Source organism: Panthera tigris, chromosome B2 (assembly GCF_018350195.1).
Source record: "Panthera tigris isolate Pti1 chromosome B2, P.tigris_Pti1_mat1.1, whole genome shotgun sequence".
Lineage (NCBI taxonomy): Eukaryota > Metazoa > Chordata > Mammalia > Carnivora > Felidae > Panthera > Panthera tigris.
The window spans coordinates 133,394,946-133,417,005 of record NC_056664.1 but is presented as its reverse complement, the minus strand read 5'-3'; the positions used below and the strand labels follow the sequence as shown (position 1 = coordinate 133,417,005).

General features: G+C 43.9%; 1 protein-coding gene across 2 annotated transcripts in view; it reads right to left on the bottom strand.

Annotated features, from left to right (window-relative positions):
* The window catches only part of UST (uronyl 2-sulfotransferase), a 301,922-nt gene that overhangs the window by 32,389 nt on the left and 247,473 nt on the right, over positions 1–22,060 (bottom strand). For both annotated transcript variants that reach the window (XM_042987293.1, XM_042987294.1), the window contains 2 exons: positions 21,107–21,204; positions 19,016–19,173 (listed from right to left, as the gene is read on the bottom strand). In XM_042987293.1, coding sequence (XP_042843227.1) covers positions 19,016–19,173; positions 21,107–21,204 — 256 coding nt within the window. The remainder of the gene's footprint in view (positions 1–19,015; positions 19,174–21,106; positions 21,205–22,060) is intronic.

Below are 22,060 nucleotides of genomic sequence, written 5' to 3'. Positions count from 1 at the left end.
TGCACCTATCTCTGTGCCTTTCCCTCTGCTTCCCCGCAGGGCATTAGAACTTCCTCACTGGGCTGAAGGTCTAAGAGGCAACTTTCTTTGCACATGACTGAACCAGCTGGAGGGGAGCCCTCCTGGAGGGGAGCATAGAAGCCAGCAGTGGTTAGCGAGGGGCCCCAAGGCAGGGAGGAACTCAGCCACAGAGACCAGTCTCATGACCATGCATTGGGTTAATATCTATAAAGTGTTCACATGCTGCCTGGCGCACAGCGAGCGTGATATCAGTGTTTGCTGAATAAGTGACCCAGGTGCCTCTCTCTATTGGGAAATTTCCTTCCTGGGAAGGATGGGCTTTCCTTATGTTTTATTATTTCTGTACAACTGATACCCACCCGGGCATTTACGGGAATGCCACAGACTATATCTCAGGGCAAGGAGAAGCATTGTGCAAAAAAATGTCTCTACTGCAGCCTATTAATTACTAAGATAGCCGAGATAATGAGCTCAGATCAGGAAAACAGAATCCGGTAAGAGGAGGTCTTGGGAGTCTTTACCAGGATGCTTCTGAGCCCTTAAAAAAGCTGCACCATGAAACTGAGCGTATTAGCATCCAGAAAAACGGCACACCCTCCTAGTGGAGACGCATGTCCGAGAACAGACTGAACCAAAGGCCTTTCACGTACCGAACTCCATAAAAAATAAATTTTACTTTTACAATGCTTATCTGCTAGACTCTGGAGACGCTTTTCAGGAAAAAGGACGAACAAAAATCAGATCAAAATAACGGAAACAAAGAATTGTGCAGATGAGGATTGAAATTCTATGATGAAACCTTACGATACACGAATGGAATAAAACTAGGTTTCAATAATCTATTTAAAAAGCAACTTAAATACATTATAGCTAAGGTCTGAGTTATTGGAGTTGGAAAGGCTGAGGGCTACATGAAAAAGAGAACAGGGGCGAACTTGTTGTCCTGCCCTAACTGGCCTTTGGATTTGGGGACTGGAGGGAGAGGATGCCTGGTCAGCCGGAGACGCACTTGAAGGCATTTGTTCCAGAAACGCTGGGTGAGTAACTGTGCTCTACTTGGTATTCCCCAAACTCTGCCAGGCGGGGGCATCGGGCAGGAGGGAAGGGTGAGAGAAGGAGAGCCAGGCAGACATGTGATGAAAAGTGTTTTAAAGTGTTCTACAGCAGGTGTCGTGGGGCCTTAGGATGATAGCCGCCATGGTCCCTGTCTTCAAGAAGCCTCCCAGAGCTAACGACAGAAAGGATGACAACGCCTCCATTCCATGCCAATGACTGAGGATGCGTGAGCCCCGCCCGAAGGAGCCACGGTGACAGTTTCTTCTGGTTTCATCACTGCTTTAACTGTCCCCCTTCCCACTATCTTCTCTGTTTCTGATCATGAAAGGAGAGGCCACAAAGCTTGGTGGAAAACACACAGGATTTGGAGCCAGACAGGCTCTGCCTCTCACCAGCTGTGAGGCCTCGGATACAATCCTTTAACTGTCTGGATACTTTTTCTCCTCCAGCTTTTTTTTCTTTTTTATTAAGTATTTATTTTTGAGAGAAAGAGAGACAGATCATGAGCGGGGGAGGAGCAGAGAGAGGGAGACACAGAATCCAAAAGCAGGCTCCAGGCTCTGAGTTGTCAACACAGAGCCCGATGTGGGGCTTGAACTCACAAACCGCGGGATGACAACCTGAGCCGAAGTTGGATGCTTAACCTACTGAGCCACCGAGGCGCCCTTCTCCTCTAGCGTTAATACCTAGTGTGTTGTGGCATTCGGACAATAGGAATATGCATGAAGAGTGCACAGCATAGGTAATACACTGGGGCTACCCGCAATTCAAGTTCATTACAGCAAACACAGACGATGTGGAAAAGTCTACCCAGAATCATAAATACAAGTAGCAACTGCTATTCTGTTGGTGTCTCTCCCTTCCAGTTTGTTCTTCTAAGCATAGTGTGGAGGGGTGTGTGTGTGTGTGTGTGTGTGTACTATAAACACATACGAATGTTGTATGATATGAATATAATATTGTGTCTGATTTTTCATTAATTGTTTTTGTTTCTCATTAACAAGTCTTCCAAATAAAATTCCGATAGCCTCATAGTATTTCATCGTATTGTTGTAAAGTCACTTATTCAACTTTCCCCAAATGTTAGATATTTCTTTCTTCCCGCCCGCCCCCCCAGTTCCTTCCTCCCACAAACAGAGACAATCTGCCGTAGAGGACAGTGCTCACATTTGTTCACATCCAGGCTCTGCTAATTGCTAGCTGCTTTGAACATGGGCAGATCTCATTATCACCGCGTCTCCAGACTTTCATCTGGAAATGAGGGTGCAGAGGATATGTACCTAGGTTCCTAGCGCTGCCATAAATGATCATAAACTCGGTGGCTTAAGACAACAGAAGTGTGTTCTCTCACTGTTCCGGGGGTTAGAAGTGTCAGCAGGGCCATGCTCCTTTTGAGGACTGCAGGGAAGACTCTTCCTGCTCTTTCTAGTCTCTGACTGTCCCCGCTGACAATCCTGGTGGCCCTCGGCTGGTGGCAGCAGAACTCTAGTCTCTACCTCCATCCTCAGATGGACTTCTTCCCTGTGTCTGGACTTCTAAAAACACCGTTGGATTTAGGGTCCTCCCTAAATCCAGTAGGACCACATCATAATGTGATTACATCTACAAAGACCCTATTTCCAAATAGGGTCACCTTCACAGATTCAGGGGATTAGGACTTCAATACATGTTTTTGAGGGACATAATTCAACCCCAAACGCTACCTAACAGAGGTGTCAGGAAAAAGTGAGCCAACATAAATCCAAGGTACTTTGCTAACGGTAAAAGTGCTATCCTAATGTGCATTGCCACTTTTAAAGGTTTTTAAAAAATTTATTTTTAATGTGTATTTATTTTTGAGAGAGAAAGAGACAGAGTGCCAGTGGGCGAGGGCCAGAGAGAGAGGGAGACACAGAATCCGAAGCAGGCTCCAGGCTCTGAGCTCTGAACTGTCAGCACAGAGCCCGACACGAGGCTAGAATTCACAAACCATGAGATAATGACCTGAGCTGAGGTCGGACTCGCAACCAACTAAGCCACCCAGGTGTCCCCACTTTTAAAGGTTTGAAGGTCAAAAAGGCACCAGATTTAGGAAGGCAGAGTGTCATAGTATCACACCTCTTGGAGTTTGGGTGTTTGGCTATCGGTACAGGGCAGTTTGGGCTGAAGCCAAGAAGGCAAAACCATATGGAAAAATCATGGCACCTGATCAGTCTCAAATGCCTTAGGTGTGGTCTTGTTGACTGGATGACCTTCCAACTGGCAGCCCAAGCTAGCAGAAGAATCTATAGGGGCGCCTGGGTGGCTCAGTCGGTTAAGCATCCCACTTTGGCTCAGGTCATGATCTCCTGGTTCGTGGGTTCGAGCCCCGCATCGGGCTCTGTGCTGACAGCGTGGAGCCTGGAGCCTGCTTCCGATTCGGTGTCTCCCTCTCTCTGCCCCTCCCCCGCTCACACTGTGGCTCTCTTCCTCTCTCAAAAAGTAAATAAACCTTAAAAAAAAGAAGGGAAGAGTCTATAGCAGTGCTTCTCAAACAATCTCTGACTTATCCACCCCCCCCAATCCATTTCAGATTGATTCTTTTATCAACTATAAATAAGATTGTGTCTTTAAAAAAGGGATCACAGCCATGCCAAATTACCATCCAAGTTTCTAAAGGCTTACTCTCAATTCCTGCCCTTATCTCATCATGGGCTGGGGGCAAGCAGCTTGCGGACTGGCACCCATCCCCGGACCACACTCTGAGAAACAATGGTCAGGGCCACTGCGGAGCTGGGGGCCCCGCTGGAGCGTGGCCCGGCTTCCAGGCCTCAGAGGAGGGGGGGCGGTTAACTGATTGCCAGCCTCCAGCTCCATTCCGGGGGGCACGCCTGGCTGGGGAAGACAAACACACCTCCCACACCTGAGTCCCAGTGTTTTCTTTGAGTTTGTTTTCCCACTGACTTACTTTCCTTTCAGTCTGGGCTTTGAAAACAGCCTTCTGAGTGAATGCAGGCGAACCCAGCAGTCCCACACCACGGCTCATATGGAATGCATTTAGAGAGGGGGAAAAACTCGAACGGAGTGGTTATACACTTTGGAACTGGCTTGGAGATGGCGTGGCTGGAATTTCAGAGCTGGCTTTTGTTTGCATTCGTCATGAAACATTTGGTATATGAGCTGCTGCTACCGCTACTAAGGCAGCTGCTGCTGAGAAACCCCCTCAATGGCTGCTTTTCTTCTGGACGTTAGCTGACGGACAGCGGTCGCCAACGGAGGGCCCCGAGTCTCCTGCTCCGATGCCTCTGCCGCCCTCCTTGCAGAAGTTACGGGAGACGTTTCCGCCCCAAAGTGATACCTGACAGCACACGAAACAGAGGCACCTGTTTCTGCCACATTATGTGGAACGCGATCTTTGGGTGGTCGTGCCCTCTGCCTGGGATGATGGGAGTGTCTTTTGATCAGTTCTTAGAGTTTACTTTCTCTCTCATCAAAGAGATCTCCAATATGGCCTTGATTTGTCTTTGAGGCGATTTTTAAAACACTAGTTTGGGGCTTTGTCATAGCAACATCATTCAGCAGAACCCCAGTGGGGTTTAATGAATAAATTACCATGAAGGGATCTTGTTTTTGTTTGTTTGTTTTTGCTTGAGAAAGTCCACCAGGACTCTAATCCCAAGAAACAGACGCTGAAGGCGGTGCTGTGGCCCAACCCACATCGTGGCTATGCGGACATCGCAAGAAAGACGCGGTGTATGTGACACGGTGGTAACGTACCTAGCTGAGAGCCCCAAACACAAAACTGGTAACAGGCTCTTAAAGTCTGGGTAGTTAAAACTGTCTTAGCAACTGCAGTAGGCTAATTACATGCCTTCCAATCCTCTCCTCTGAGAATCCAAAAAGACAGTAAAGGATAATAATTTTACAAAAGAACGCAAGATCACAAGGAGATCTGGAAAAGGATGTCAGAACTGGAGAAGGATGTCCGTGGCAAACGGACCTCGACCGGTTTCTGGAAGGTGAAAGCGGACGAAGACACTCGACGTGGCAGAGCACAGAAAGCACGTCTGTAGCGTTGCAGTGGGGACATCAGGCACACCAGCTCGCCCTGCTGACCCCCTGAGAGACAGAGTGGTGGAACCAGGTGTCCAGATGGGAAAGCTGGGCGTGAGGCAGGCAGTCTGGGTCTGAAGCAGTTGGGCCCCAAATTCCTCCCTAACTGCATGCAGCCAGGTATCTTGCAATGCTTCTCCCTCATTCTCTAGGGGAGAACCCTCCACCACCTGGGAATCTTAGGATTAGTCTGCTGAGAATTTGGGCAGAGGCTCCAGACTAATCTGCCAACCCAGAGGAGAGAAAGGAGAGGCACGGGCTAAAGTAAGAACAGTCAAGGGTATGGTGCACTGAATGTAGACCGTCGGCTCCTGTTCCCACACTGGCCACCAGATGTTCACCCCGCTCTCCCACCTCACAGCTCACCTCCCATCCCCCAAGCAGATGAGAATTCTTCAGCGGGGAAACTGAACAGACCCCAGAGAAAAAAGACCTACAATCACCAACAAATGTTTTTCCAGCAAAACTTCTATCACTATTTGATCGGGCCACACAGCGTCCATTGGTTGTTGAGGCTCCCTCACTGCACAACACTTTCGGTGCTTTAGTCCTTCCCTCTTGGATAGAAATTCTGACAGAGATCACCAAAAGAAAGTCTTCAGACTAAAAAAGAGAGGCCAACCGAACCAAAACAATAAAAAGAAACCTGGAGCAAATTGAGACAATGCAGGGAACAGATGAAAACATTATTCAAAAATCTCTATACTTTTCAGGGATTCAAGGTGATATTGCATCCAACAAACAAGAATAAGACACTATATAAGAAGAAAAATAGAAGATTAAAAAAGAGTTCTTGGAAAAGAGAAAATTCAATAGGATGAATGGAACGCAAAATGAGGCACTCTTCCAGAGGAATAAAAAGTAGAAGAGATGAAAATTAAGAGGAAAAAATAATAAAGCATAGAGAAAAAAAATGAATGTAGGGCCCAAATATCTGACCAACAGCATTCCATAAACGAAACAAAGAAAATGGGTACAATAAAATCATGAAAGGAAAAAAAAAAAAAAAAAAAAGAAAAATTCCCAGGAATGAAAGACATTTTAAGCTTGAAAGTAACTATATATTGGCCATGGCAACTTTGTTCTAGATCTGTCTCCTGAGGCATGGGAGACAAAAGCAAAATAAACTATTGAGACTACATCAAGATGAAAAGCTTCTGCACAGCAAAGGAAACAATCAATAAAACTAAACGGTAACCAACAGAATGAGAAAAGATATTTGAAAATTACATATCTGGTAAAGGGTGAGTGTCCAAAATACATAAAGAACTTAACTCAACACCCAAAACACAAATAATCCAATTAAAAAATGGTCAGAAGACATGAACAGGCATTTCTCCAAAGAAGACATATAGATGGCCAATAGGCACATGAAAAGATTCTCATCATCACTTACCATCAGGGAAATGCAAATCAAAACTATAATGAGACATCACCTCTACACCTGCCAGAATGGCTAAAATCAACCATACAAGAGACAAAAGGTGTTGGCAAGGATAGAGAAGAAAAGGAATACTTGTGCACTGTTGGTGGAAATGCAAACTGGTGCAGCCACTGTAGAAAACAGTATGGAAGTTCCTCAAAAAATTGAACATAGATCTACACCATGATCTTGCAATCACTCTACTTGGTATTTACCCAAAGAATACAAAACACTAATTCAGAGGTGTACGTGCACCCCCATGTTTACTGCAGCATTACTGATGAACAGTCACATTATGAAAGCAGTCCAAGTTCCCGATTGATGAATGGATAAAGAAGATGTGGTGTGTATATATAATGGGATATTATTCAGCCATAAAAAAGTATGAAATCTTGCCATTTGCAATGACATGAATGGAGCTAGAGAGTATAATGCTAAGCGAAATAAGTCAGTCATAGACAAATATTACATGATTTCACTCACATGGGGAATTTAAGAAACAAAACAGGTGAGCAAAAGAAAAAAGAGAGAGAGGGAAACATATCAAGAAGCAGCTCTTAATTATAGAGAACACACTGATGGTCACCAGGGGTGGGTGGTGGGTGATTAAGGAGAGCACTTGTCTTGATGAGCACCGGGTGATGTATAAAATGGTTGAATAATTATGCTGTACACTTGAAATTAATAAAACACTATGTTAAAAAATTGAAAAAAAGAAAGTTGTATATATACTTATATATATACATACATATATAAACTATATATATATTATATATATAAACCATATATGTGTGTGTGTCTGTATATATATATCTATATTAAATATATATATATGTAGGTATGTATATATATACATACATATATACACATACAGCTTGAGTACTTAGCATACTGAGGCATGTTGTTGTAAAATTTCATAAGAGGAATACAGGGAAGACCCTGGGGTGGGGGAGGGAGAGGGAGAGAGAGAGAGAGAGAGGGAAAGAGAGTTTGAGAAAGTCATGGCAAAAGAAGTGAAAAATGGAATTAATGTATGAAGAAATCTATATCCAGTCAAACTGGCGATCCAAGTGAGATAGAACATTAAGCTCTTTTAGACATTCAATGTCTCGATAAATTTACCTCCCATGTATCAGGAAGCTACTTGGGAAAATCTTGAAGTAAAAGAGCGATTAAATCAAGAAACAGGATCTTTGGGATTCAGGAGACCAGGGATCCAATACAGAAATGTGTCAAAGGGAAGCAGCAGGGAGCTTCTGAGTAATCAGCCCAGACTGAAGCAGGAAGTTAGAGAGCTGTGGGTGGAAGAGGGGAAGGGGTCCTGGGGTGGGGGGTGGCAAATGTGCAAATGTTCTTATCCAATGATAATGACGATATCAACAGTAGTATTGACACAACAGATATAATGGCATATATGAAAATTTTGATAATTACAAACAAATCTAGGCAAATAAAAAAAAGGCAATAATTAATTCCAGGAAAACAATAAATTGTGCAAGAAATGAAATATAATCATGGTGTACTACTTGGGTCAGCAGTCAATAAAATGTATAGTCACAGTCATGTAAATGGGACTACATATCCTAAATGTGGCTATAAACCATATTAGGAGGATGGGGGGCAGGGGAGGAGGTAGAGGTGAGGGTGGTGGAATAAGAGAACTAAATTTCTCGAAGAAATCAATCAAGAAATATCAGCCTGTGCATACTGGTTTTAAGTCGTGTAGTGATTATCACAAGAAGCAGCTAACTGTGCTCAAAGCATCTAACCCCTGGAAAAATCAAACTTTACGATGGGCAGGGTTGGAAGAGGAGGCTGCTGCTTTTCATTATATGTCTTTTTGTACTTTTGGATTGTTAATTGTATACACACAGCACCTTAAAAAACATAGCTGAAAATCAGGGAGATAAAATTCTAGGATCAAATGTTGAAAAATAGCTCCGGCAGTGTCTGACTCTGAGAACACAGCAGAAATCCCTAAGCACATGGTAACAACTGGGGGCTAAGACTTTCCAGTCAGAGTATCTGAAACTTCCACTTGACAAGCAAAACTTTCCTCTTCTCATCAGCGGGGAATTATGCTGCATTTCTCCATGGGCTTAGGGACAATGAAATAAATGTGCTTAGCATAACCCACAAGGAACCGCGAAAAGCAGCAATGTTCTATGCACAGGTATATTTGGAGGTTTTTCACTGTATTCTTCCACAGTTCAACACTATTTGCAAGATGTGAAAAGCTAGAGCACGATGCGCTGATAAAAATGTCTGAAATGTTAAAAAAAAATCAGGAAATGATACTTTTATTTGAAAAAGATTTAGCTGAACAAAAATAGAAGCTTCCATTGTAAAATGTTGAGTCATGCAAAATGGGTGAGGATTGTACTTCACCCCAGCTGGGGGTACATTTTATAAGCAAAGAATGTCAGGGAAGCTAGGCCACGAGCCAAGGGTACAAAGACAGTTCTGAGATTCTCTGTCTGGCTCTCTTTGCAAGTTACCACACGAATCCGTGGTGTGGGCGGGGACCTTGGCAGTTTGGGCATAAGAGAGCAGTAAGATGGCAGGGTCTTTTATGAACATCGGCTATCACCCCTGGGGGCCAGGTCTCTCTTTCATCTTCTTTGCTCAGGCTTTAGAAGCATGTCAGCTTTGTGGAGTTATCAGGAAAGTCCAAAAATTGAAATCTGTGGTGACTAATTCCACCCCTTAGTAATATTCTTACTCAGTGCGAAGCATATTAGTGTCAAGCTCAACTTAAAACTGCTCAAAGTAGAAGTGATTATTAAATTCTAAAGTAGAAGAAATTCACCTCTAAACACAGAAGAATGCTGGGACCTTCAACACACCCAGATATTGTTAGCCAGCTCTTTGTTGGGGGAAATGAATCATAGGAGAGAAAACTGCACCCCCCCCCAGGCCTGGCCACACTGTGGGGGGCAGCCGGGCTTCTCCAGATGATGAGGTTGGGACTCAGAGGACATCAACTTCTCAGGATGTGCGGTGTGGGAGGCAGGGGCCGAGGGAGACTGTTCTGGAAGGATGATCTCAAGGGCTTCCAGCCTGGGAGACCAGGAAGACCAGACGCAGTGTTGGGGGCACAGCCGGGTCGGACCCCGGATAGGGAGTCCAGGCTGGTGGGCAAAGGACTGAATCTGGGAGATCAGGCAGGGCAGAAACTGGTGTTTACCGACGTGTGGTGGGGGCCCCCGCGACAGCCCAAGGCATATAGCCAGTGGGTGTCCCCAGCCTATTGGGTGGCTGGATCTGGGGTTGGGACACGGGAAGAGAGCAAGGAGAAGAACCCTCGTGCTAGGAACTTGGGGAGCTGGCACTACCCCGACACACTGCTAGGAAGGGAGGGATTCTTGGGGGGTGGTCAGGACTGGCGGAGGGCAGGGAAACTGGGGGCGGGGGCGGGAGTCTGGGGTTGACACATGGCCCCCTGGCAACTGTGGCTTGGCCACCGGTTCTGAGACTGGTGTGAGTGACTCAGCTCCAGGTTGTACCACACAGAGAGCAGAAGCTGCTGATACTTTTCCCGCCTTGGGCAGAGCTGTCTTAGCAACAGCAGGGTGACTGAGCTCCAAGAGGCAGAGTCAGCAGGAAGGGCCAGCGTGGGCCGGAGCACCCCCACCCCGTGCCTCCCACATTCCAGGTACTTCCGCATCTTCACCCCTCCATGCTTATATTCATGTTATTTTTCTGCCAAGAATGCCCCCTTCCGTGTCCATCTGATGAAAACCTATGTCCCCTTCCAGGCCTGGCACAAATACCTTCACCAGGAAGTACTTCCCGGTCCTGTGTGCAATGGCTTTCAGGCTAGACCCTGCTTTCTTGATCTTTATAGCATGCTTTCCCAGGACTGGCATCTTGCAGACATTTAAGCAGTTGCTGAATGTGTTTGTTGAATTTTTCTGTAATTTTCAGTTTATCTATGCTATTTAAATGTTAGTGTTCACAGAAGGGAAATAGTTTTGGAAAATTATTACTGGAAAATCAATGTAAATTAAGTCCTCTTTTCCTTCTCTTCTCAAATAATAAAATTGGAGATCCTTTCTACTGGACGAGGCATGGTACCAAGGCAAGAGAAAATCAATAAGCAAGTGAAAAATGCATTTAAAACTATATAATTCATGGTAATTGTTATTTCTAATACACAATATATACATCTATTTCTATACACAATACATACATGCTGCAAATTAAGCTTTTATAAAATCAATTAAATACCCCTAAAGGCTGAATCTCTGTGAAAAAGTGATGTTCCTGTAAGTGAATCAAGCTATTGATCTGTGGTTACAGAGTTCCCTTCTAGAAGTGTTCACTAAAAACCCCTAAATGTCAGGGGGGCTGGGTGGCTCAGTCGGTTGAGTGTCCGACTTCGGCCCAGGTCATGATCTCGCGGTCTGTGGGTTCGAGCCCTGCATCGGGCTCTGTGCTGACAGCTCAGAGCCCGGAGCCTGTTTCAGATTCTGTGTCTCCCTCTCTCTCTGACCCTCCTCTGTTCATGCTCTGTCTCTCTCCGTCTCAAAAATAAATAAACATTAAAAAAAAGTTAAAAAAACCCCCTAAATGTCTAAGTTAAAGGGATGTTCACATTTATGTTAATTTAAACTATTTACTCAAAAGCTACAATTGAAACAGTTGTATGTATTCAGTTTTAATTTTTAGACACTATTTCAAAGGTCTAACATGACTGTTCCCTTATACCCCGCACCCTCCACCATAAAGGTATCAGGTGTTTTCTTCTTCTATGTGGATTACCATACAGCGGCATATGATACCTTCGTGATCTATGATGTTTTGTGACCTCAAATTCCTTAGTGAACAGACCATAGGTGGAAAAATAGAGTCTACGGATTTTATTTTTCAGCTCTCACCTTTAACTGCAATATATACCACGAGTGCTTAATACCCCCAACCTCTGAGTTATTGATTAAACACAAAGATTCTTTCGAAGGTCACAGGTTTATGGTGTTAGTGGCGGCTCCGGGGACAGAAGCCTGAATGTCTGTGGTCACTTAGGTAACTGTGGGCAGGTTGTTCACCATCTTTGAATCTCAGCTTCCTCGTTTTAAAATGAGACAAAGACTATTTGTCCTTCTCAACTGGATTCAGAGGATTCAAGAGGACTCAAAGGAGATATGCTGTGTGAAAGTGCTTTATAAACTGTAAATTGCTATGCAAATTATTATTATCTAGAGGCTGTTACTGCTTTTCTGACCCAACTCTATTCAGAGATGACTGAGCTATAATGAGGAGTTTAGTTGTTGGAACACAAATGAATGCACACACACTCACACACCTCATCTAGTTCCAATGTGATTAGTGTCTGAGCCTAGGACATGGCTAGTGAAAAAAACCCAAATCTTCATGGAGAACGCGGATGGCAGATGAACCAAAAGCAAGAGGAGTACTATTTTTATAAATGACAGTTGAGTTCTCTAAACAATGTCATTGGTGTCTGTAAATGGATAGTCTGAATTCCTCCCAGCCATAGCTTATGTCTCTGTGAGGTCCCAGAATGTTTTTCAGTTTTGTCGTGGCACAGAAGCAATAGGAAGTAGGAAACAGCAGTGGAAATGAGGGATGAAAGACAGCATTTGTTTAATACAGACATTGTAGAGAGATGGATTATTTGTGCAAAACCAGAGTTTTATAGTGTATATATTTTTTTGACCCACATAAACTTATTTCATTATAAAACTCCCTTTACCGCTACCCCATTGGCTCTCCTATAATGTAGTCCGGACTACTACAATCAATTGTACGTGGAATATTTTTGATATTTGTGATCCCATTTTTAGTCCTCAAATTGGACATAATTATACATCTGTGTTCAAGCATTATGTAAACTCCGGACTGCAGATGCAAACTTATTAGGAAACCACAGGCACGTCCTTGAGAAAGTGCAGACACTGCCACCTGCTGGACAAGGTGTGATTTACTCATTTAGCGTTTTGAAGTTAATTTTGCACTTGGGAAACAAACTCAAGGTTTTTCAAGAACTGAATCTTAGGGTCTTACTTGGAATAAAATCCACCAAATCTCTGGACACTCCTCCTATATCTACTAAACAACATGACATATAACAGTCTGAAAAAGTCAACATTCAGCAAAAGTTAATGGTTAATTGCCCCAATCATATCTCAATAGTGGGTTTCATTTGAAGTTAAAATCTTAGGGGTGCCTGGGTAGCTCAGCTGGTTGGGTGCCTGACTTTTGATTTTGGCTCAGTCATGATCCTGGGGTCATGGGATTGAGCCCTGCATTGGGCTACGTGCTGAGTGTGGAGCCTCCTTAGGATTTTCTCTCTCTCTCTCTCTCTCTCTCTCTCTCTCTCTCTCTCTCTCTCTTCCCCCTCTCTCTACCTCTCCCTTGAATGGTACATGCTCTCTCTCTAAAATAAAATAAGATAAAATAAAAATAAGATAAAAATAAAGTGGAAATCTTAGCTCCCTGATAATTTTGGCAAGAGTTTGGGCGTAAAAACAAATGATTAAAAAAAATACCCTCAATGACTAGGATGATGTGTGTTTTCAACTTCTGAAGGTGTCACTGTAAGAATACTTCCAATAAACTTATTCCCTATAATTGTTCCAGAAATAGAGTACTAGCCAGAATATAATTGACTCCTCCTAAGTCAAAAATACTATTTCCTAAAGGCATACAATTTTACAGGCCAGCTGTAACTGTCCAAATAGGTCAAGGCTCATCATAGATTCTCTCTCTCTTTCTCCATGTAGAAGTTACAGAGACAGACTGATGTCCTGTTTCTCACAGACACGGGCCCTGTTTCTCTCCTGTGATGTGGTTGGCACCCTAATATTAGCTAATTATTGAACTCTTATCATATGTGAAGCTCTGGGCGAAGGGCTTTATGTGCATTCTGAAGTGGATTGTATTGTTTATGCATCTTATTTTTTTTAAGTTTGAGAGAGAGAGAGGGCAAGTGGGGGAAGCGGGGAGAGAGAAGGACAGAGGGAGAGAGAAGATCCTGAGCAGGCTTCACGCTGTCAGCATGGAGCCCGACGCGGGACCCCATCTCACGAATCGTGAGATCATGATCTGAGCCGAAATCAAAAATCCGAGGCTTGACTGACTGGGCCACCCAGACACCCCTTGTTTGTGTCATTTTATACAGATGGGGAGACTGAGGCTCAGAGGGATTATACCTTCCTGTGGTGACAGCAGAGAAGTAACAGCTTTACCACCAGGCTGTCTACTCCAGATTCTGTGCTCTAATCATTATGGTATCCTTTCTTCTCAACAGAAATGCATACGGTACAGAAAGAAAGGGATGGACATTGTGACCAGAGAGTTTGAGTTGGTCATCTCCATATCGCCAACCACAGGGAACAGCAGATTCTGAACCTAGAACTCTCCATTTAGGATTCTGTCATGTCCTCTAGGTGGCGATAGCTGCCGTAACTAAATTTGGAAATAATCAATGCAATGGGGACTGTCCAAGGACTGCTGGGGTTTTTTTTTGGGGGGGGGGGGAGTACCCTGTAATTGTGCTAACCAACAAAAGGTGGAACATGTCACCTAAAACACTGTGCTTTAGTATCGTAATAATAATCTTTAGAGATCAGTCACCAAAATTGCACTTACCCTGGGTCATATGGGTAGAACCATGGCAGAAAGAGGATTTGAGTCTCCTGTAACTCCCAACTCAGTGTTCTTTCCTTAAAGAATGGCTGTTCTTTATGATACATAGGCCAGGCTTTAATCACTTAGCATTTGTTTAAACCCAGTCTGGCATTTTATTGACAGATGGATGAAAACTTGAATGTTTCCTGTAGCACATCATATTAACTTTTCTCTTCAACATATTTGCTATTATTTTCTATGTAGATGTCCTCAGCTTTAAATACAACAATGCAAATGAACTCAGAGTACATTACTATACTCCTAATAGGAGGTCTGATTATCATTCATGCATAGTTGAAAAAAATGTTTAAATTTGTACTCTATCATCGCTTATAAAAATACTTTCATAAAAATATGTATTTTTTTTTAAAGCACTCAGTTTATGAATGAACTCTGCAGAGTTAGTACATAAGTCATTTGTTTGGAATTACACACTTTTCCTTTGTAATGGTTGGTGGCCAGAGTCTCAAGGCAACCCACAGAAGTGTAGTAAATTCCCTACTGTGGCGCCAATGTTTACATTTGTAATGGGAAAAAGTTGAAAATGAATACAAATGTAATGCTAGTAACGGAAAGTATTTAAAATACGAGCTTTCGACACAGGAGCTTTCGAGCCTCCAAGCGGGAGAAAGATAATGGGGATTAATGTTAGGTCATGAAGTTCCAACGCCCGGATGCTAGGTGGCGCTATTGAATCATAACAGCTCGGTCATTTGCCAAGTCAAGGGACATTCATTTAAGGGCTGTTCCTATCACAGATATTCACATGTTCTCTGCCTTTAATTAATTTGCTTATTTGTTTTGGCTCCTAACACCACTGTGATTTGAGCTCCTAAAGAAATTATGACTAAGAAACATATTGGCGGCTCACAGCATGTCAGTTTTTAAGAGTTAAGGGGAAAAAGTATCCATAAGCACATTAATACTCATGGCTCAGAAACATGTTGAGTTCTGCCTTTTACTTCCACATTTTGGTGGGTGACTATGGATCAACTTCTCAACTTCTCTAGGCTGGCTCCAGTTTCCCACTCTGAAAAGGTTAAGTAGTGAGCAAATATAATCCAGATTAATCAATAAAAAAAGAAATCAGACTGTGTAGGTCGAACAAGTGAGTTTGGCTGTTCTTACCCAACACATCTGTTTGGGACCCAGTTCTCTCTAATTCTAACTCAAAGCAAGGTTGAGTGGAGTTTACTCAGTGGTAAACTTCAGGGTACTTCCCTGGACATCCGCAAGTGCCCCCCTGCCTGGCAAGAAATATCTGAAGAAAAATTCTAGAAAATTCTAGAAATTTCAGAAATATCTGAAGAAAAATTCTAGAAAATTCAAGAAACATTCTCTTGGTTATTCATGTGCTAAAACTCATTGTTATTTTCCTCTTGAGTACTTATTATTATACATTTCTTCTGAGATATGCTACAGGGGTCTCCGCGGAACCCAGACATTAATAAAAAATAACTTTTAAAGAAAAAATTCTAAAAATTAAGTTCCTCAAATATTTTGGGGAGGAGACATATTCACTTGTCAGCATACCCTCCTACAAGAAATGCACGAGGTGGGGGCTAACAGTCGAGCTATTACATAGGAAAGTTACGAACTTCCCTACATGGTTGGCTAGTCAAACAAGCAGTACTATTTGGAAGGAATTAAAAGGTATCATTCCTATCTTGAATAAGTGACAACCCATTTGACTAACAGACGTTAAGTATTTTTACGAGCTCCCCAGACGGTCATTGCTATAAGTGCTTTTTCTTCAGTAATGAGACTGGTCTAAATATTTTTCGGATTGCTGTAGGGGGATTACTAAAAATCAGCACACACCTACAGTTTAAAAATAACAAGACAAGCGTCAAAGAAAAATGGCCAGTGGAGGGTCTGCATCTCACTCGGGTTCTATGGTCAGTTCATCTACAATGATGCAAGGGTCACTAGATCTCGCAGTGTCTTCAATTTTAGTGTTTCTTCCTTCCGTTCTCTAGGCTATTCAGTTATAAAATTCTTTAAAAAGGGCAAGAGCAATGATTTCGGTGTGCCATAATCCGAGAATTTAGACTAAAAATGGGCTGACGAGGCAGCTCTGGTATGAGATCGCTAAAGTGACTTGAGGTCACTCTTTCCTTTAACCTGGGTGACACCAATGCGCTGAGCACAAGAAAACAGTGCAGGTGCTTAGTCTTTGCAGAGGCTAAAATATAGTGAGAAGCTGGCCAGGAGTGGATGTTCATCTCCTGTCCCCTGCCCCAGGGGATGTGGGACTCCTTGAGACATAGCAGTTGTGGGGCTGCTTGGCTGCCAATGTCACCACACAACAATCTCTCCAGAAGATGCCCGAGAGACCAGAGAACATGGTGGAAAGTTCTGAGCAATCACTCAAGGGTTCAGTTTGTTATATGCATGTCGTGTGGCAGCTGAGAGCGTCACATTGGGGTGGTATTCAAAATATGTGGCAACCAGGTCCACTCAGGACCTGAATTCACAACACTTGCTGAGTGTAGCACTGGGCCAGAGTCCTGAAGACTCACTCTATGCCTGTGAATTACCTCTTTTGTTACCTCACTGTTGGATGAGGGGGCGTGGCAAGGGCAGACAGGGCGGCCAAGTGTGGGCACTGAGGGCAGTATAGGCATATTTCACTATTTTAACCACTAATACGCTGGACTGTGTGAACCGGCCATGCGTCGGTCCCGGCCTTATAGAAACCTTTCATCCCACCACACAGGAGTATCGGAACCCCCTTACCCTCTCTAAGGGGGCAAGCCTCAGATTACTTAATATACTCCTAGGCCTAACTCAAAAGGATAATAATCTTTATAAGGTCGAAAGACTTCGGCGGAAGTCACAAGAGCTAATAGTAACTCAATTTTCAGAAATAGGTTCTAAACGTGCTTGTGGATCATGGGACAAAGGCCCAGTTTCTGAGAAGTCATGCATCTAAATGGAGATTATAATTGAGAAGTCAAGAGGATATCTTCTGACAACAGCACATAAGTGGGCTCTTGGGGCTGGGGTTTTTATTTGTGGTTTATTTGTATTTAAGAAGAACAAAGATAAAATGCCTCACTTATCGGGCCCATGATACTAGTTCCAGATCCAAGGATGGATGGCGTGTGTGATGTAGACTGACCGAAACTCTTCTCAAAGGCTGGGACGAGAGTGTGTTCATTTTTTTGACAACTCTGTGTCTCCAGGGTTTCATTCATGTTGTTTAAAAAATATTTTTGTGATTTTTTATTTTTTAGAGAGAGAGAGCATGAGTGAGGGAGAGGGGCAGAGAGACAGAGAGAGAGAGAGAGACAGAGAGAGAGAGAGAGAGAGAATCTAAGCAGGGTCTATGCGCAGCGTGGAGCCCAATGCAGGACTTGATGCCTTGAGCCTGGGATCATGACCTGAGCCAAAACCAAGAGTCAGATGTTCAACTGACTGAGCCACCCAGGCGCCCCTCGTTCACCTGTTATCTTGTACTATGTATCACACACACAAGCGCACACACACATTTGTGCACACACGCACTCATGCACACACGCATGCTACACAAACAGATAAAGCCAAAGAGTGGAAGTAACGAATAACCTAAACTTTTTCTGCGAAAAGGTCTAACTTAGGGTCAGACCTCACCTTGCACAAAGACCCGAGTTTATGTGATCTTACAGAGCTAAAAATTGGTCACAGCATGGCTCTTCAAATTCTTTAAATTGCCCACTGTTGAAAGGGCAGAGGAAGGCCTACTTTCAAAAAGTGACTAGGGTCGATGATGCTTCCAGCCTTTCAGATTGCATTTCCTGTTGAGGAGACTGACCTGCAGGGCTCGCGTGAAGGTTCCTGGTCATGTGCACGTCAGAATTTACCTCGGAGGGAGAGAGCGGAGACCAGGACAGCACCCACCCGCCAGCTATCTTCCTCCTGCAAACCCCTGGCGGTGGCAGGGGCCACCCGATGTAACAGGGCCCCTCTGGGCAAAGACCAGTTCACATGGGCATCGGCACCTGCTCCTGGTGCAGGTGGGGTGCGAGGTCCCTGGCTGGTGGTGAACGCGAGGCACCAGGGCTGCGTTTGGGGAACCTTTCATCTGTTTGGGGAACCTCATTTCTACACAGCAGAAGGCTGTCTCCCATTTCAGGATGATGAAACAACAACCAGAGGAGTGAATAAGTATGCAAGGCTTGCAGGGCAGCAGTAGATTAAGGAGAATGGGAGAGAAACAACGTTGTTTGCCGTTCTCTCCGGATATGATAATAATGAGAAAAATAAATGATGGGTTTCTGAAAGTAATTATCTTTACAGTGATACCACAGGCACCCTCTGCACTCGTTCTCTGCTGCATTCCATTCCTCGCTTCTATTTGGAAACCACGCCATTCGTTAGAATAAAATCGCTAATTGCGTTTCCAATTTGCTTCTGTGTCTATTCTATTGCCAGCATTGGATATGCCAGAGCGCTTTGTCAGATGGAAGTAGGGCCCAGATACAGGATCACCTGATGGTTCCTTCACACCCACTTCTATCAATGGACTCTGGCAACAGCCCTGGACCAAGGTCAATGCAAATGTTGCCAGCTTCACTTTCCAAAGGGAGAAATGGAGCCAGCAGGCCTTTCACACATGGCAAGTTTAGGTCTGGACCTGAAGCTCCCAGTTTTGGCATCTATATCTGGAGGTGTCTAAGCTTCCTTTGAAGGTCAGGGCAACTTCTCTTCATTAACAGGAGAGAAGGTTCCGCTCCTTTCATTGCCCGAGTCCTGTTCAAGGTGAGTAACCCCCCAAAACACCAAAGAGCTTGCTACAGAAGGAATTACCTGGGTCTTTGTAGATACTGAGCACACCCTTGAAGTAATGAGGTAAAAATCTTTCCAGTAAAAGCAGCACATCTTCCAACTCTTCAAGAATCCCCACAAGCAGGAAGTTTTCATTCACGTTCAGTTTTGCTCTTTCAAGGGCCCACTCACCAGGCTCCCTTCGTGGATACAAAAATGATTTCAAATCAAAGATTCATTTTCGAAATGCAGGAACAACATGCTGAGAATGGATCTCTTCAACCCATCCCCCACCATTTGTTTGAGCCCCAATCCCACCTCCTTAAGGATCAGCCCTAATATGGCTGCCGCTGGGAGCCTTCCAGCTGCCATTTGCTTTTCCACCTCTTACCGCTATCATGTTTACCTGTGTGTAACCCTGAGGCCCTGGTCAAAATATTTTTGGGAAGAATACACACACAGTCAATTAGGTCCTATAAACACTGATCAAAGGGGCGATCTGAATGGCTTTTTAATAGAAGGACCAAACCAATAAAGCTAGAAGATATGAAATCTGAAACTTACTGATACAGTAGTTCTATAGAAATCAAAATCAGTTTTAGGTCATCCCTGCTAATCATCTTATTCTTTTAAAGAGTTTAAAGACAAACTTTTATGTTTTTTGTTTTGTTTTACAGAAGGAAAATGGCCTCATCTCATCTGCAAGGCAGATCTCTGAGCCAAGTGCATTTCTGTGAGGGGGAAAGGATGGGAGTCATGGGAGCTGGGCTCCAGGCATGGCTGGCATTTCCCATCCGAGGGAATTTGGGCAAGCCAGGATTCTCTTTTGAAAAACTGTAATAATAAACCTAACCCAGCTCAAATAATTGAGGGAACAAGGGGACATTTTGAAAGAGTTTTGAAAATCATCGTCTGTGTACCAGGATAAGGCATCATGAGTGCTCTCCCCAGGATTAGGAAATATATAATTAAAAAAAAAAAACACTTGAGGGAGTTAGGATCATGTTTCTTGGAATAAATATCTTCACTGTGACAGAAAGTGAGTCATCTGGCCCCAAATCTTCCCAGTGTCTGAAGCACTGACCGTGAACCAGGAGGCACTTATACAGGGGTGAGGATTGGAGTGGGGAGGCCTCCTGAACTCAGGAAGTTTATGATAAAGCAGAAAGCTGACGCTTCTAGTTCCAGAGTTCAGACCGTAAACAAAGTCCCGTGTTACAGGAAACTCAGCAAAGCAACAACACACATAATAATTAAGCAGTAATCACTGAGCAGGCCAGAAGTACAATGGATGAGTTGTACTTCAGAAACAGTTTCTTCTCTCGATCTTTTCAGGAACACACTGACCTTCTAGTCAGTGTTCCCTTTGCAGGAAAATGTCACTTCGGCTTTATTTTCCATCACGTGAAGATCATATTCATTGTTACTATCATTTTTTTTCTCCAGGCTACACGTTTGCCTGGTACAATGAACTTAAACTGCAGCGAGAGCAGGCTCACCAGAATCATCTGTGCCCCCACCTCAGGCACTGTGATTAGGTGGGGATTTCTAGCAAGTACCCTGGGGACGCTGATGCAGGAGGTGGGCAGACCACACTCTGAGAGCCTTACTATCTGAGTGAGTCACTTTCTAAAGAAGGTCTTGCATCCAAGTAAGGCTGAGGGGCTGAGGACTAGGAAGCCCATTCCTCTTTTTCTACAAGATGTGTCTCCTGAGAGAGACACTGTCAGATTTTGGGGTGTGAGTGCCCAGTGTTTCAGACCCAATTAGACAGGGCATGTAGGCAAGGACGGGTGCCGATGAAATACAGGCGCTATGGGGGAGCAGTAGGGTGATGTCCGCTGGTCTTTACTATCTCATGGGCTGAGCAGGGACAGCTATGAGTTAAGAATAAAAAAAGGGTCTGGTTGGCATTTCAGTTACACATCTTTACGGGCGGGTCCCAAGGCCTCTGTCAGACCCTGATCCGTTCATTTCTTCCTACATAGGACATTCAGAGTCTCCAATGCAATCTTTGGAGATTAATAGTAAACATAAACTGAATTCCAGAAGGCCGAGGGAGTAGGCATACAAGAGATTCCCCACGCAGTGCCCCCGGGTGGCTTTCCTGCCATTGTCCGTTTTAGTCTTTACCTGCATCTGGGATGCTGTCCACAAAAATATGGAATGATGTAAAATAATCTGGGGTTGGAACACTCAGGATAGTTTTCAAGAATACACTCATTGATATCCTGGAAGAGAAAACACAGCAGTGAGATGTCTCGCAATCCCTGCAGTGCTTTGTCAAATGCCGTACAGGGTGAGTAAAGTTGATACTTCAGGTCACGCGGGCAAGCCGTGGGGAGATACAGAGAATTCACAGATCTCATGAGAAATCTTTCTCGCTGTCATTTTGCCTCCTGTTCCACTGGCCAGGTGCGCATGCGGTCTGAGCATTTCGAAGATTGCTTGCTCTGTTGACTAAATTGCATTTCTGCATTTCCCTGTGGCCTGCAGTCTTTAGCTACATGACGAGTATCTTGACAGAACTATTACCCAGGGTACCCACTACCTACCGTAACTTAGACGTTACCAGTCAACCGGTATACAGTTGGCACTTAATAAATATTTGTTGAGTGAACGCAGTGTGGCTTCCTTCTTAATTCATTCTGACTTAATTGGAGATCCCCGTAGAGCCAGCCCTACAGAAATGTATTTCCCTGGGAATCTGTACATCCATCAAATAATGACTGAGTACCTACAGGAGTCACATAAAGGATTTTTAGATTTTGGAGAGGCTGTAAAATAATTTCTAAGGTCATATTAGGTTAGAGAGTGACACGATGTTTGTATACGTTCTCTCACTTTCGAAGGCAACATCTGATTTCTAGATTTTCTATTTCTCTTGTGAGGTTGAACATCACGTCTCTGTCGGTGGGTAAACAGAAAGGCTAAAAGTCAACTTTTATAAGGTAGATTCATTGGCTGCCCTAGAAAAGACATGCCTGGTTCTTAAGTATTTCTAAGGAGAAACAATAATCCAATTTACAACCAAACCAAACAGCTACGGGATGTTTTTCCAGAGAATACTGGCAAGGTAGATCAAGA